The sequence below is a fragment of the Rosa rugosa genome, chromosome 6, assembly GCF_958449725.1.
Source record: "Rosa rugosa chromosome 6, drRosRugo1.1, whole genome shotgun sequence".
In the NCBI taxonomy this organism is placed as follows: domain Eukaryota; kingdom Viridiplantae; phylum Streptophyta; class Magnoliopsida; order Rosales; family Rosaceae; genus Rosa; species Rosa rugosa.
In genome coordinates, this window is record NC_084825.1 from 52557606 (window position 1) to 52572913 (window position 15308).

At 37.2% G+C, this 15308-nt stretch overlaps 3 protein-coding genes across 4 annotated transcripts; 1 reads left to right on the plus strand and 2 right to left on the minus strand.

The window, feature by feature from the left end:
- Positions 1-29: 29 nt before the first annotated feature.
- LOC133718726 (probable WRKY transcription factor 53) lies at positions 30-2106 on the minus strand. Its single transcript, XM_062145594.1, has 3 exons — positions 1249-2106; positions 982-1110; positions 30-895 (listed from the first exon to the last, which is right to left on the minus strand). Exons 1-3 carry the CDS (start codon positions 1629-1631, stop codon positions 301-303), a joined length of 1107 nt encoding a protein of 368 aa, XP_062001578.1. The 5' UTR covers positions 1632-2106; the 3' UTR covers positions 30-300.
- Positions 2107-6443: 4337 nt separating this feature from the next.
- Positions 6444-9575, plus strand: LOC133714759 (RNA polymerase sigma factor sigE, chloroplastic/mitochondrial). Of its 2 annotated transcripts, none has more exons than XM_062141013.1 (6): positions 6444-6591; positions 6981-7752; positions 7866-8012; positions 8113-8349; positions 8488-8751; positions 9051-9575. In XM_062141013.1, exons 2-6 carry the CDS (start codon positions 7039-7041, stop codon positions 9246-9248), a joined length of 1560 nt encoding a protein of 519 aa, XP_061996997.1. In that variant the 5' UTR covers positions 6444-6591; positions 6981-7038; the 3' UTR covers positions 9249-9575. The 2 variants fall into 2 exon arrangements, with proteins under 2 accessions (XP_061996997.1, XP_061996998.1); XM_062141014.1 differs by lacking the exon at positions 6444-6591 and adding an exon at positions 6617-6637.
- Positions 9576-9580: 5 nt separating this feature from the next.
- LOC133714760 (MYB-like transcription factor ETC3) lies at positions 9581-11384 on the minus strand. Its single transcript, XM_062141015.1, has 4 exons — positions 10944-11384; positions 10750-10837; positions 9732-9886; positions 9581-9657 (listed from the first exon to the last, which is right to left on the minus strand). The coding sequence occupies exons 1-4, from the start codon at positions 10996-10998 to the stop codon at positions 9626-9628; spliced, it is 330 nt and encodes a 109-aa protein (XP_061996999.1). The 5' UTR covers positions 10999-11384; the 3' UTR covers positions 9581-9625.
- Between the last annotated feature and the right edge of the window lie 3924 nt (positions 11385-15308).

The following is a 15308-nucleotide window of genomic DNA, read 5'->3' on the forward strand; positions in this document are numbered from 1 at the left end:
TTGTTGTAAAGGGCCTTTCTTTCTTGGAATGAATAAATATAGAAATTTGCTATTCAATTGGAAAAAGATTACACACATTTTAGTACTCTTTGCCTCTTTGGCACAACATATCCGCAACTACAAGCTAAAGCCTACGGTAGGGAATTAGAAAGTGCTTCCTTAATTAAGCACATTTGGAAGTCCTAATTTTGCTGCTTCTTCATTTTACAGCAAAAAAATACGACCTAGCTACCTCAAATGCTTTTACAAGCTAATTTGCTTCGATTTATATGTTACTTTTGGGAAGCTATGTGTAGGAGATTAGGGAAAAAATCCAGGATCATCAAAAGTGAAGTTGGGGTATAATATCTGATGATCAGCTTCAGCAAATGGAAAATCTAAACCAACAGTCGGAGAGTTGGAAGCTGAAGTAGCAGCTGAGATTATATCATGAGACTCGGCCGCAGCGCTGATCTGCAGATTTTGGTTACCACCAAAGTCCTGCTGAGACAGTACAGAGAAATAGTTTGTCCCAGAAGTTGAAGCAGTAGGCATAGTTAATGAAGGAGAAAAGTTCCCCACATAATTGTTGTTGTTGAATGAGGGAACTAATAATTCGCCACGACGATCATGACTAGTGTCTAGGCCTTCGGTTATGACCCTGAGGCCTTCAGGGAGGCTTAAGAGCATATTATGTTGAGGCTGCTGATTGATCTGTGGTGGTTCTGGTGTTTGATCAGGCAATGGTGACATTGGTTTTGGAGGAGGACTAGCTACGGAGGTGGAGGCTGCTTGAGTACAAGTGTGCCTTCCTCGGTAAGTAATTTCGAGGATCATTGGGTCCTCATCGGAGCGTTGCACTTGTTTTGTGGCCAAACAACCTTGAACATTTCGATGAGTGCATCTGTAATACCCTCTGCAACCCAACAGAAACACTAACTAATGTTAAGGGAAGAAACATAGATTAGTTTCGTATGAAGAACATGTTCTAAATATAGGTACCTCGGATATTTGGCTCCGAGGATGTCCTTTTGGCCATACTTCCTCCAGCTAAAGCCATCATCAAGAGGCCCTTCAAGCCCCATACCTGATGTTACTCTTACTTGTTTTGTCCACCTTGCCAGACCTTTCCTGCATCCATTTAGAAATTTAACATCGATCAGATTTACACAGCTATAATATGTCTTGTATGTACCAAGTTGACAAGGACTGTACGAAGCACATTTTTGTCCTTCGATCAAAAAAATTGAAATGAGGGCCGGGACTAACCTTTTTCTAGAGGGATCTTTGTGGTCATCGGAGTCTTCACTCCGAGGACTCCCATTTAGCGAAGGTGGGGAGTCAGCCATTCGAATCGTAACAACAGCCGTGGAAGCAGCTACTGTAAATGTAGGTTGTTGTTGGTGTAGTTGCTCTACTGCTACTGCCATTGGGGCTGAGCTGCAAGAATTGAGCATCGAAAGTGCCTTTTCGTAGGAAGATATGATCTTTTGGATCAGCATCTGGCGAGTTAACGCTGTTTGAGAGCTCGTGGAAGGATTCAAAGTTGATGTAGCATTGAGATGGATCTGGAGCTGCCTAGCAAGCTCCCTGCCACGTGTTAGCTCATTTACAATACCACTCTTTTGCTCCCAATTCACTCTCATGTCCATTTCTATATTATTAATTAGCAAGCTAGAGCATGGATTGTGCAATTTTGACCTCAGCTGACATAAACAAGCAGCAAACTAAGATCTGAATCTAGCTAAATCACGAAGGATTGGATGCTAAAATATGCATGCTAAGCATGATTTTGTGATGAAAGGGTCCAAAGGCAAGAAGGAAAAAGACTCGAAAGAATGGGAATTTAAGCCAAAATTGGAACTGGGTATTCAAAAGTTTCTACCTTTGAGGACTTGGAAGCAGTGTAATTGATTCAAAGTTGGAAAATTTCAAGTTTTCAAGAATGCCCAAATCACAGACAAAACTGAGTAACCCAATAAGGAAGAAAAAGAGGACAGAATACTGAGAATGGTGTTTTCTGTTTTGGGATGTTTTTGAAGCTTTTGAATTGGTAAAGGCTAAGACTTGAGGAAAGAGGAGAGGTGGTTATGGGGATTTAAGGGAAGGCTTTAGCTTGTATTTGAATGTTTAGAAAGTGAGGGAATGTAATTAAGAGAGAGATGAAGTTTGACTGAGAGAAAATCAAATCAAAATCCTAGTGGAGTTGATTTTCTTCATGAAGACCAGTCTTTGGTCATAGGAATTGGAAGGGGTTGTGAGATTTCATAGAGTAGTAAGAGGTCCAATTGCTGACCAATTCAGCCCCCCCCCCCCCCCCCCCCCCCCTCTCTGTCTCTCTCTCTTAAAAACTAGAGCTCCAATCAAAGCTACGTACACGCTACACATATGCAAAGATCAACAAGATTTCTGTATCTCGCTTTTTTATTTTAAGCAAGCAAAAGAAGAAAGTCAGCGAGATAGAGGCGGAGGAGGCCAAGAATCTTCAAACTCAGTTCCGCGTTATTACTACTAAGTACTATATATCCTCTACCAAATTTTATAGGGAGAAAGTGATGGCGTCACCCTAAAACCTTTGCTTACGTTCACGGCAGAAACTTGGGTTGGCTCTGCCCAAAACCCAATAATGAAAAACATGATCATTAATCGGTAATACAAAGAGTATTCGGTAGTATTTCATTTTCTAACGCGTAGAGACTCGAGCTTGGCTAAGGCGTCTTGAAACTTGAAAGTGGAAACATGCCGATATATGCATGCATGGTGCTTCGTTTATGATTTGAACATGTTTGAACTCTTATGGTCTCAGTTCTAACTTCTAAATAATAAGGTTCACAACAAACAAACCCACTCAGTTTTCTCAAAGTTAAAGCATATTTGAGAACTAATTGGGGCAGATAGAACCTAGATTCATGGGATATATTAGTCGATCGAGTTGAATTAACAAAGACCAAGTAGATTCTATCAATTAGTATATGTACGTTTTCTATGAGGTTTTGGTCTGATACATACATAAGCTACTCTCTGACGACATTATTTTAAGGTTTTGGAACCCTCATCCTCAGTCCAAGTCCTCCGAAATGAATTAACTATTTCCAACTAATTGGTAACGGGTAAAAAGAAACCCTAAAATATAAGGCCCCCGTCCCTTTCTTTTGTTAAAATAGCAAGAAGCTGTGAAGAAACTATGTATCGTGCATACGGCCCCGTTAGCCTTGCTTACATGGGCGTGGGTACTTGCATGACTAAAGACATAATTAGCCTCTCTTACATGGACGTATGTGATATCATTACCCTCGCTTTAATGATCATTGACGTGTACATCCTTAACCTCGTTCTTATGGGTGAGAGCAAGCATGTCAGTGTAGACATCGTTAGTTTCGCTTCCATGAACATGGGCTAACTTTTTAGATAGTTAAAAATCCAGCTGAGTATTATTTTGACATGATGATATAATTTGAGGGTGGCAATCTAGTTAAATAAACAGAAAACATAAGACCTTAAACAATTGTTTATCTCGGTATGTAATCCAATGAGGGTCTAGATTTTTCCTCAGTTGATAGGGACAAAGATCAAAACTACCCTATGGTCCTGATCGGTCTTAATAAACTCTGTTATATATATGAGAGTGATTTACCATACTTAACTACGAACAGAAAACTCGGTCTTAATAAACTTTGTTAATTTGGACCAGTTCAAAGTTCAAACTAAGTCGTTAACTTTCCATGTGGAAAGTGAAATAGCAAACTGGGACAATGGAAAAAAATTTCAAGGTAATGTAACAGCTGCAACATACTATATATATATATATAACCTTCTAGATGATATTGATATGTTGTTCTTGTCCATTCTACATAGTCAGTCCCAGTGGTTGACCGGCCGCGTGGAATTGAAACAAATAGCACGTACCAGTGGTCACAACATTGATCATTCTCCTTTCCTCCGACCAAATCAAAGAAATGATTTCTTTTCTAATTTGGAGACAGACAATAAGAACATTAATTGCTGGTTTGAGGGATTAATTAGAAGTCATTTGCACTAATACGTTTACATGATATATTGAAGTTTGTTCTCGTCAAAGTACTTCCTGGTTATGTTATGTGTCCAAATTAACTTGAAATTTTGAGACCCATATGACCATATGTATTACAACAAACTAAGGCATAAAAGAGATGGTACGAGTGTTTTCAAACATTGAATGTACGTAATATAAGACAACACTGCAGTTGTAATCACCCTCATATCTCATCCACTTAATTACAAATCAATTGCACTTATATATACCTTACTTTGACTTGATAATTCGATCCGTTTTAAAATTGAAATTTGCTCAGTCTCCCTCATACCTAATTCTAATCTTGCTATTAAAGATGCAAATGAGAAGTAACTAATTTCTACCAAATTGACTTTGTACAAAATAAGCTCTATTTACACAGAACCACTGCAAGTGGCCTTAGTGGTTCTTGACTAGTTGGGTGTGCTCCTCAACCTAGGTTCGAACTCCGAAGCTGTCAAAGTGGCCAGACACTGTGCTGCAATGCACAGTTGGAGCATTTCACATGCGCCGAAGGGGTTTATCTTGGGCCTAGGAAGCATTTGGGTTCCCCGTGACAAAGTAAAAAAAAAAAAAAAAAAAAAAAAAAAAAAAAAAAACTCTATTTACACAGAAGAATGAGTAAATATAGAGAGTTCATGATTCTAATATAGAATTCACTTCATTCTCATTCAATATCTTCATATACACAATTAATGTAATGTAAATTTAATAGCTGCTTATATCAGCCGGATCTTTAGTTGTAGTTTTTATTTTTGATATTAAAAGGGAAGTGTTAGTAAACATAGAAGACTATAAGAAATTATTCTCATCAATGAAATTATTCTTGATCCAACTAATGACATCTTTTTTTTCCTATAATATGAGACGTTCTCGATCTTGGCAATCTCGGCCACCAGGCCTTGCAAGTGTTGGACTCTCAACAGGCTAGGTGACGCAACCAAAATCAAGCCCAATTCTTAATCTTGGGCCTGTCATACCAGTCAAGTTTGGGCCATTTCTATATTCTATCAGTTGGCCCATTCAAAAACCTAACTTTGAAAATATTAAAAGTAGCACCCAAATTAACCTAAAAACAAAGAAACAAAGAAACAAGGTGACAAACATGCAGAAAAATTTTCAGTTTCAACCACCCCAGTAATTAGGTTATAAAAAAAAAATTATAAGGATTAAATTTTTTTTTTAAAGAAAAATTATAAGGATTAATTACCGAGGAGTTTTAAATACACACCCCTATTTTCTTAATACACACCCTACACTCAATACACCATCTATTTAATTTTTCATTCTAATATTAGACTAGATACACCACCCAAATGACCTAAAATACCCTTAATCTCTAAAACCATGAAATATCATATTATTTGACTTTATTAAGATTATTATTTAATATGATTATTATATATTAGTATATTGAGATTTCATAATTTTCTTTTACATATTTTCTTCTATTTTTTGCTGGAAATTTTGGCCTATCCCAACTCCATTACGACATCAATCAATTGGAATTTGAAAATATAAAATTTCGAACATTTGCAAGTCCTTCAAAATTTAAACTTTCAATATAGTCTGCAAAATTTACACTTTCATGCACTACATGTTCAATATGTTACGCAAGATGAAAACTAAAAACTGATAGGAAAAAAAAAACCCAAATGCTTTGCTTTATTACTCTACTCACTCTCACAACTTACTGGCTACCACCTCCAAAACGACGGTGGATCTCAATGAAATAGCTCTCGAGATTACGTTGAATTATATTCAATACAAGATGAAGAATACATATCTCAATTGAAGATTGTTGAACGAGGTCTTCAAATTCATGTCCATAGTCGAAATTCAGGTGATGAAATGCGGAGAAGAAAGATGTATTGCAACGTATAAGGTTTAGAAAAAGAGACATAGAAATGCGCGATTCAATTTTTTTTCTTCTTCTAATATATAGATGTCTATTTTGGTCATTTAACCTATTTATAAAATCTAATTTGAAATATAAAATAAAAGAGATGTGTATTAAGTAGTTAGGAGTGTGTATTTAAAACTTCTCTTAATTACCTAAAAAAAAAAAAAATGGAAAAAATGGAAATGAAGAAGAAGAAAAAGAAAATGTAATATTTTTTTTTTCAAACTTAATGGCTGTTATTGAGCAACGTAACCTCCACACTCAGCTAGGTCCCAATAACACAAATGCCACGTGTCAAAAACATAGTCCACTCGTTTACCAAAAATCCTCCCGTCCAAGAAGAAACCTCCACGCCGCACCTTCACACAGACTCTTCTCTGTTCGAGCACCACCCACGTCACCCTCCCTTACTCCAAAACCAGTCCTCTACAGTCTACGTGGGCAACTCCTCCCCGTCGGATCAACATACCAACAGTACGGACCGTCCGTATTTCGGAGTTTATTGTGGTCACCGTAATTCCCATATTTACGTGCCTTGTATTAAAGTCCCAAACTTTTGTGTACCAAAACAAAATAAGGAATCGAACTTTCATTTTCCTAGTCCCAGATTCTTCGAGATTTTCTTGGCGTCTGATCGAGCAGTTGGACATTGGTTAAGGTATGATTCTCTGCAACCGAGCTCTTGTTTGACATGAAGAAAGTCAGTTACGTTCTTGAACTTGTTCTTGATGAATGAATCAATAATGATCAGTAATGTTCTGAATGTTTGGTTTCTGTTACTGTAAGATTGTTATGTATTGTGTAGTTTGAATTATGAAGGATCTAAAGGGTTTTGAGGGTTTATGGTGGTGAAGACAATGAGAGTTTGGTTAACTGGGAGGTTTTGTATTGATCTGAACTTATATGAGTTGTGATTTAGAGTTTTGATGATCAGATAATAATAAAAAATGAAGATTTAATTTCTAAGCTGTGTGTTTTTGAAGTATCTATAGTGTTGTTGGACAAGGTTGAGCTTAAATGGGTGCATTTCTTTATGTTTTGTTGCAGAGTTTGTGTATAAATAAAGCTCTTGTTTAGCAATTAGAACTTTGCTGTGGGAATTGGCATGGGAGTTGTGACAGTTTCTAGCTCAGTTTCTAGGACTCCGTTAGGATTGAGCCCAAAATTGGCATCAAGTCAGAGATCAACGTTGAGAAAGCCATTGATTGTTGCCTTTAGAACAGATAAATCCAATAAGAACGCATTGGTTGCGCCTCAGGAGAAAGTACCTTTGCCAATAGAAACACGAAAGAAGGTCCAAAAACTAGGGAAAACTCGAAAGCTCCCCGAAAGTGTAAAAGCTGCATTGATAGAGGAGGCTCCTACTTGTAATTTGGAACTGGATTACAATGAAGCTGCTGCCAAGCTGGAAAACCTGTACAAGCGCAGCCCCGAGACTGAAGCTTCGGATTTGGAAAATGTAGATGGATTGATGATCAAGAGAAGTCGCAAAAGGAGGAAGAAGATCAGTGAAGTTGATGACAAAGTAGAGAAGACAAAAAGCGATGACATTGTGGTTGGGAGCAGGACAAAGAAGGCTAAAAGATTGAGTCTTGATAAAAGGGTTGCGTTGAAATGGAATAAGGACGAGAAAGTGGCTGCTCCAGTAGTTCGAAAGAGAAAAGATAGAAAGAGTGAGAATCAGATGATTGAGGAGCTTGTAAGGGAGTATTCGGCTTCAACTGATCTCGTCAGTTTCGACTGGAAAAAGATGAGGATTCCTCCAGTTCTTACTTCTTCTGAGCATACTTGGTTGTTCAAGCTAATGCAACCTATGAAGGTGAGTCTTCTCAATTTTCTAATTTGTGGCAACTGTGATTCTGAAATTTGGCTAGTCCATGTGTTTGTGTGTAGTATTTTGCTGCTGACTTATGTTACGTTGTCGTGATTCAGGCTCTTCTTCAAGTGAAAGAGACTCTGCAGAAAGATTTGGGAAGAGAACCAAATAAGGGTGAACTAGCTGAGGCGACAAGTATGAGTGTGGTTCAAGTGAAAAAACACTTGGAGGTTGGTCGAGCTGCAAGAAACAAACTCATCAAGGTATGTAATACTTAATTTGCTTACGTATTGGTTTTACTAATTTGGCTTGAAATGTGAAAAAGAGAAACTAACTGGTGATTGTTATTTTCACCTATTGCAGCATAATCTCCGGCTTGTGTTATTTGTCATTAACAAATACTTTCAAGACTTTGCAAATGGTCCAAAATTTCAAGACCTTTGTCAGGCAGGAGTGAAGGGACTTATCACGGCAATTGATCGCTTTGAACCACAAAGAAGATTCCGGCTTTCCACATATGGTCTTTTCTGGATCAGGCATGCCATCATACGTTCCATGACACTATCAAGCTTTACTCGTGTCTCCTTTGGCCTTGAGTCTGTAAGCTCTCTTGCTCCTTAAGTCCCTAAGCTATGTTACTGACATTTTTGTTCACAGTAGCATAGTGGTTGATATGAGTCCCTTGATAGTAATTGTAATGAGAAATATGTAGTAACATGCACCTGGTCTTTTATGCAGGTTAGGGCGGAAATCCAGAAAGCCAAGCTTGAAATGTTGGTTCAGCTTAAAAGAATGCCAACAGAGGACGAGATAATTGAAAAGGTTGGAATTTCCCCTGAGAGGTATCATGAAGTAATGAGGGCCTCAAAACCTGTCTTCTCTCTTCATTCAAGGCATTCAGTCACACAAGAGGAATTTATAAACGCTATTACTGATGTTGACGGCGTTGAAGGTGATAACCGGCGGAAACCTGCTCTTCTCAGGCTTGCTATCGATGATGTGGTAATTACTTTTTCCTCTTTGATCATTGTCCTTGGTTTTAGCATTTATATACTTTTAGAATTCTCAAAGTTCATAGGTACTCATTGGTACTGATTGTCAACTCTAGAGTCTAGAATTCAAAAGAGGCCTAGTCCCATTGTAGGGTAGGACTGTAGGAGAGGCTTAATAGTGTTCAAAACTTTAGATTTTCCTTCTCTGTTTGCCATATTATACTTCCCTTCATCGTAGTCATTAGTCAATAGTCAATACAATCCCATTCATGTGCTAACTAATACTTTTCGCTGGAAATTGTCTCCCAGCTTGATTCCCTGAAGCCAAAAGAAAGCTTGGTGATCAGGCAGAGATATGGCCTTGATGGCAAGGGTGACAGAACATTAGGGGAGATAGCTGGAAACTTGAACATTTCAAGAGAAATGGTTCGAAAGCATGAAGTTAAGGCCCTCATGAAGCTCAAGCATCCAGCTCGAGTAGACTATCTTCGCAGATACATAGTCTAAAGTAATCGGCACAGTACAATACGCTCACTCGCGGTTCTCCTTTAAAGTTTTCCAACTATGGTTTTATCTCTAATCGCCATCTCAATGATCCTGTATACTAGTCATTTGTACCATAGTCTAAAGTGATTGACAGAGTCAACATAGAAATCTCATACCCTCTAATTCTTACAGAATTGATGGTATGAGACATGAGATTCCCCATATATACCCATGTATATAATACATGAAATGTAATACTTATGGTCCATCTATATGACTATATTCCACACTTGTAGAAGAGCGCATTCAGTGCACTGAAAAGTATGAGACTTATGAGAGTTGTGAGTCTAGGCTTGGTACACCACAATGATCATGAACATTACCTTTGCCATTTAATTTTACAAGCTTTTTACGAAACAGTTGCTAAGAACTGCATTGAGAAACAAATCAATCACTGCACAAGAACAAAAGCCACATAAATCATGGAAAGGGAAGCCAACTAACCAAATCCATTGAAAGTTCTACGCGGAACAATTTTTGAGTTTTCTTTCTTATGCTTCCTTCGTTTCTCAGCAAACACCTCACAATGTCTCATTATCCAAAACCTCTCCAATTCTACTGCTGTTCGACCCGGAACCCGACCAGCTATTAAATCCCACCTGAAACCAAGAAAACGAAAACTTACATCATCTAAAATGTTTTGAACTCATGATTACTTCATATAGTGTCAGTCTTTCAGACATGATTACTTCATATGGTTTCAGACATTTTAAGCAACTAGTCAATGTCAGATAGTTTCACATGACTTTTAAAGCCCCAGATGTACTTCAGGTTCTGGTTTGTAATAACTTCAGGGGAAGTTGGTTACTTGATATTATAAATCAATTATTGAAGATCAACTCTGATGTTGACCAAAGGAACCAGGATCTTAAGTGCACATATGCAACCGTAAAAATTCAGGAATTTCAAAGACAAACTCTACCACTTTTGGCAGAAAGAAACACTCATGAAATAACAAATTGATCGAATTCTACAGGATCAAATCTATGACTATAGGTGAAAAATAAATAACAAAAAGTGAAATACATGCAAGAGCCTAAATTCTGGGTAAAGTGAAACACGTGAAAAATGGATTTGAATACTTCCATTTCATCCAGGAAAAGAAGGGAACGAAGTAACATTTTACACCAAATTAAAGGAAAAGGTGTATAGTAGTATCATGATTGTTTACCATCAAAAGAATATCCTTTTCTCACTCCTTACTATACCTTTCAAAAAAGACTGCTAAAAAGTTGTGGTAATCCCAATTCAAAGAGACTGAGGATCAATGTACATGTCAAATCATCGATATAAATAACCATGCATATTAGCAAACGATGAATCAATTACTAGTTATGTCTTCCTCCATTTCTAGATGTTTAAGCTCTAAAACAGTGACATTTTAGTGCTAAGAGAGCCTAAATACAAGATATCAAGATATCGAAACTAAGTACTACAGCAATAGCTAGCTTTAGAAATTTACCTTTCTCCGACAAGTCTATACATTCTATAGATGAGATCTTCTTCTTGTTCACTCATATGAATGAACTCCCATTCACTGCTAACAACCTCTGCATGCCAAACAAGGAAGTGAAAGTGTCAGTTTCCAAAAATCAGTGGAACTAAAGTTGAGTGGAGAAATCCAACTTATATGGAAATGGAGAAACTAATACCAACCTTCAGACTGATCAGAAGTAGTGATTTTGGGTCGCTTCCGATGACATCGGTCCATTTTTTGCAACAAACTTAGCGGTTATAAAGAAAGGAAAAAGGATTATGAGAAACCAGAAATATACAGCAGAAATGGGGTTAGGACAGCTTGAGGAGGACTGGAGGTGACAAGAGATGTGATAGAGATATATATAGTATTATACATATAGGTGTGCTATAGCTGAATCCAGCAGATAAATTAATAAAAGGGAATAATCCTTGAAGCAGATGCACAACCACAAAGTTTACAGATAGTATCAGACTACAAACACTGCCCAACAAACTAGAAAGTGCGACTGTTTGTGTGTTTGTTGACTCCTGCTTGCCTTTGTAGACTTGTAGTTTTTTTCGATTGAGTTGTAGACTTGTAGTTGAAAACACAGATATCAGAGGAAGCAAGAAAGAAAAAACAGATGGACAATGGCAACAAATAATAAACATATATAAGCAAAAAAGAATAATTTCCTGCAGCTTTATCCCAAAAGGATAATCTACCTCTTAACCTTTGTCAGCATATACATGCAATGTGAATAAGAAACAGTACTTTATCTTCTTTTACAGTGTAAAATGAGTCAATCATCTGGCTTGTACCATCATAAAAGGTAAGAATGCATTTTTCAAAAGACAACCTATAAGTTAAGAGCAGGGTAGTTATTTTTTATTCACGCTTGTATGTAATTATGTGACTATTACTCATAAATTAGTATTAACATGTCGCAAGAGAAACAAACTTATAATCGAATAATATGGTAATAGGTTACGGAAGAAAAAAAACCCACTAACTTATCGAGATCTTTATGATCATGAAGGGATATTTGTTCTTTTATCCATGCTAGATAAGGAAGGAAAAAATCTGCTAACTTATCGAGATCCTTATCATGATGGGATATCGGTTCTTTATTCATAGTAATATATAACAATGTATTGTGAAAGAAGTAAACACTTAATTGTTGATCGAGTTCCCAATGTTCTTCCTCCAAGTAATCTATGGTTTGGAAACAGCCACTTCAGCCAATAATCTTGGGTATTTCCGTCTTAGTGGTGATTATTTTCCTTTCTCAATCAACGTTCTGGACAGAGAGGGAAGATGAAGATACATGATGGAACTGTACGTCCATAAACTTCTTTCAGGTAATGATGACCTAGTAAGAGAAAGGAACCAAGATGCCTTGCTGTACAGCCATTTTCCAAGATATATTGCAATCAAAATCGCAGTCATCATTATATGAGCGAAAGGACGGTCCTAGGCTCCTAGCTCTTCAAAACTTATCTTTCTGGACAAAGAAAACATCAGGCAGAGTTGACCCTCAACAGCCCTCTTAATGATTAATTACCTGGCTCATTCTCATGAAGGGCCTATTGGTTAGTTCGTGTATACATTGTGTCCCTCGAATATGCCCAGTACATATATTGTTTCCCTCTGAATGTAAGCGTGTCCTTTGAAATTTTGGAATGATTACAGGCAGATAGTACCTACTTTTGTTTTTTTTTTTTTTTTTTTTGACTTTGTCAAGGGGAACCCAAAAACTTTCTAGGCCCAAGATAAACCCCTTCAGCGCATGAAATGTGAAATGCTCCAACTGTACATTGCAGCACAGTGTCTGCCCACTTTGACAGCTTCGGGGTTCGAACCTAGGTTGAGGAGCACATCCAACTAGGCAAGAACCACTAGGCCACTTGCAGTGGTTGCAGATAGTACCTACTTAATTACTCTCCCTCTGGAGTTTCAATCAATAGCTGTCGTATAATGCAATAAAACGTGAACAAATGCTTGGTAGCTCACTTTTAGATATTTTAAGCTCCAACCACTGAACAGTTCAGTGCTAAAAGAGCCTAAATAGTAGATATCAAGATTTGGAAACAAACTACAGCAGCTAGCTAGCTTTAGGGATTAACCTTTCTCCAACGAGCCTATACACTATAAATGCATGAGATCTTGTTCACTGATCATATGTATGATCTCCCATTCATTGCTAATAATAACCTCTAGAACAAACATGAAATGGAGATCGAAAATACTACCAACCTTCAGACTGATCAGAAGTAGTGATTTCGGGTTGCTTCTAACCAGATTGGTCCATGTTTTGCATTAACCTAGCTTGGCAATAAAAATTAATTGGAGGAGAAGGAATATGAGAAACCAGATATATGTGATGGAGGAGGTGATGAGAGAAATGATAGAAGGATAGAGAGGTGGTGGTGCGCTAGCTATTGCTGAATCGTTAGTATCAGAATACTACTACTACTACTACTACAGACGAGGATAGTTCATTTGCATGTAATGTGATGAAAAGCAATAGTAAATAGTGAATAAAGAACAATATTCCACATAGATCTAGACTCATATTAATTAGTAAATTGATACATGCAAAAAACATGATGAATGCTTTGATAGTTAACACTGTCATCATGATACTTCAGATCATCCATCCGTAATTTTTAACTGTAAATTGATATATAGTTCGTACTGTCATCTTCTCAAATTTTTTATGATGAATGCTTTGAAACAAACAAAAAACAAGTCGATTTGAGGGAAAGGAAAAAAAACAAAAGAGCACAAAATTTGGACCAGTAAATCAATAATGTATGAATGATATTTTCAAATTGTCCGAAATGTAGACCTGCGAAGATCACATGAGTTGCTAACATTTTCATGGGTCAAGCTAAACCATCATGAATCCTTGCTTAATAGTATTACCACCAAAAAGGAAAAAAAGAATATTGGTGTTAGAGCCCAACTCAGACAAGGGTGGGCCTAGAAGCAAAGGGAATTCTGCAACAAATTTGGGCCCTACAATAGGTAAATTCGCAAAAGTTAGATGAGAAAAGAAATGTTTTTTAAAATTTTCTGACACTAAGGAAATAAGAGAAACTACAGAGATAGGAATATGGCAGCTCACAGGTTGGCAAAACATGCTTTGATTGAATGAGAGGATAGATTCTGAAAGGAAGCAGGGGCACCATGGCTTACTGTAATTATGTTAGCGGATTGTACGAATTGATGTAATGAGACTTTTTACTTGCTTAGATCAAGCAGGGTTTTTAATGGGGTTATCTTCACACCCCGAGAGTTGTATTAATCATTATGTTATCAATAAACGTTTATCTTTGATAAAAAAAATAAAAATTCCCAAGTATCAGATTCTACATTTGAGTATTGATGGTTAGATAGGGCTCCGCCTATTATTCGTTATAGTTGAATGTAGTTTGGGATTTAGGTGTTATGTCTTCTCGCAGCGAAATTGTGCATCAATAAATAATAATATAGATGTGAGGATGAACCTCCTGGCTTGACTGGGTTCCAAACCTCATTCTGCAGCCTAAGCTAAAGAAAGCAACTATATAACACATTAACACATAACAAAGAAGAAAAGAAAAGGGCACATATCAAACAATAACAAATATCAGGGATTACCAAAGCACAAGAAGTAGACAACTAAACGTCAGCATAATCGATCATGAATCTAAGCGATTAAGTAATAAGCTTTCGCCTTCTGTAATAAGTATATCATTTCTGGAGGAAGAGTTTTGGCTCTTGAGCTAAGTTAGAAGACAATAATGTGCATATTTTGTCATTTCAGATGCATAAGTAGGTGTGATTACCCCTGCAGCAAGCAAAAGGGAAAACAAAAATATAGAGATTCCCCATAATCCTTTTTTTTTGAAACTTGGTTGCCCCCTACAGACTTGACAGTATATATATAAAGGAGAAATGAAGGTTTCTTTGTACATAAAAATACAAACAAAGGATCTTCTCAGCGAAAAAGTCTTGGGTAGGGGCTGCCACGTGGTCGGGCAGTGCGGCCCACCAATCAAAACTCAAAAAAAAATTCTTGTTTCAAAACTGTCCTCAATTTGTAAAATAAAATACTCAAAATACCCCCCCTGCTGGAGGGTGATTGGAGGGCCTCACTGCCCCACCACGTGGCAGCCCTACCTAAGACCTTCTCCTTCTCAGCTAGACAGCTAGACTATTAGTCTACAGTCTACTCAGTAAGAAACTAAGAACTAGGGAATAACCAAGTATAACAAGCTTAGTAGTTTTTCTCTCGTATTATTTTCCTTGGATGAAATGAAGGTTAGATTCAATTATTTCAAAATAATAGCATAACTTTGTCTCTTCATGCCAACTTGATTGATTTGATTCACACTTTCTTTGGTTGGTCTGATGCATCCTTTCTGTGTGGATAAGCTTCAGGGAGTGACATACTCATTTCCACTGCTAATGCCAACATAATTGATTTAATTAAAGCTTAATTTTCGAGAAGCATAGCGAAGCCACATGTTTGTTTTAGGCTTTTAGCAAAAAGTTTATGATTAAGATGATCTTAA

What these genes read in the sequence shown, in the direction of transcription:
- LOC133714759 (XM_062141013.1), top strand. Translation starts at nt 7,039, where the DNA reads ATGGGAGTTGTGACAGTTTCTAGCTCAGTTTCTAGGACTCCGTTAGGA. An exon ending in AGCTAATGCAACCTATGAAG is followed by an intron (nt 7,753 to 7,865) that starts GTGAGTCTTCTC and finishes GTCGTGATTCAG; the next exon opens with GCTCTTCTTCAAGTGAAAGA. An exon ending in CAAGAAACAAACTCATCAAG is followed by an intron (nt 8,013 to 8,112) that starts GTATGTAATACT and finishes CACCTATTGCAG; the next exon opens with CATAATCTCCGGCTTGTGTT.
- LOC133718726 (XM_062145594.1), bottom strand. Translation starts at nt 1,631, where the DNA reads ATGGACATGAGAGTGAATTGGGAGCAAAAGAGTGGTATTGTAAATGAG. An exon ending in AAAGATCCCTCTAGAAAAAG is followed by an intron (nt 1,111 to 1,248) that starts GTTAGTCCCGGC and finishes AAATGGATGCAG; the next exon opens with GAAAGGTCTGGCAAGGTGGA. An exon ending in CTCGGAGCCAAATATCCGAG is followed by an intron (nt 896 to 981) that starts GTACCTATATTT and finishes GTTGGGTTGCAG; the next exon opens with AGGGTATTACAGATGCACTC.
- LOC133714760 (XM_062141015.1), bottom strand. Translation starts at nt 10,998, where the DNA reads ATGGACCGATGTCATCGGAAGCGACCCAAAATCACTACTTCTGATCAG. An exon ending in TACTTCTGATCAGTCTGAAG is followed by an intron (nt 10,838 to 10,943) that starts GTTGGTATTAGT and finishes TTTGGCATGCAG; the next exon opens with AGGTTGTTAGCAGTGAATGG. An exon ending in TAGAACTTTCAATGGATTTG is followed by an intron (nt 9,658 to 9,731) that starts GTTAGTTGGCTT and finishes TTCTCAATGCAG; the next exon opens with TTCTTAGCAACTGTTTCGTA.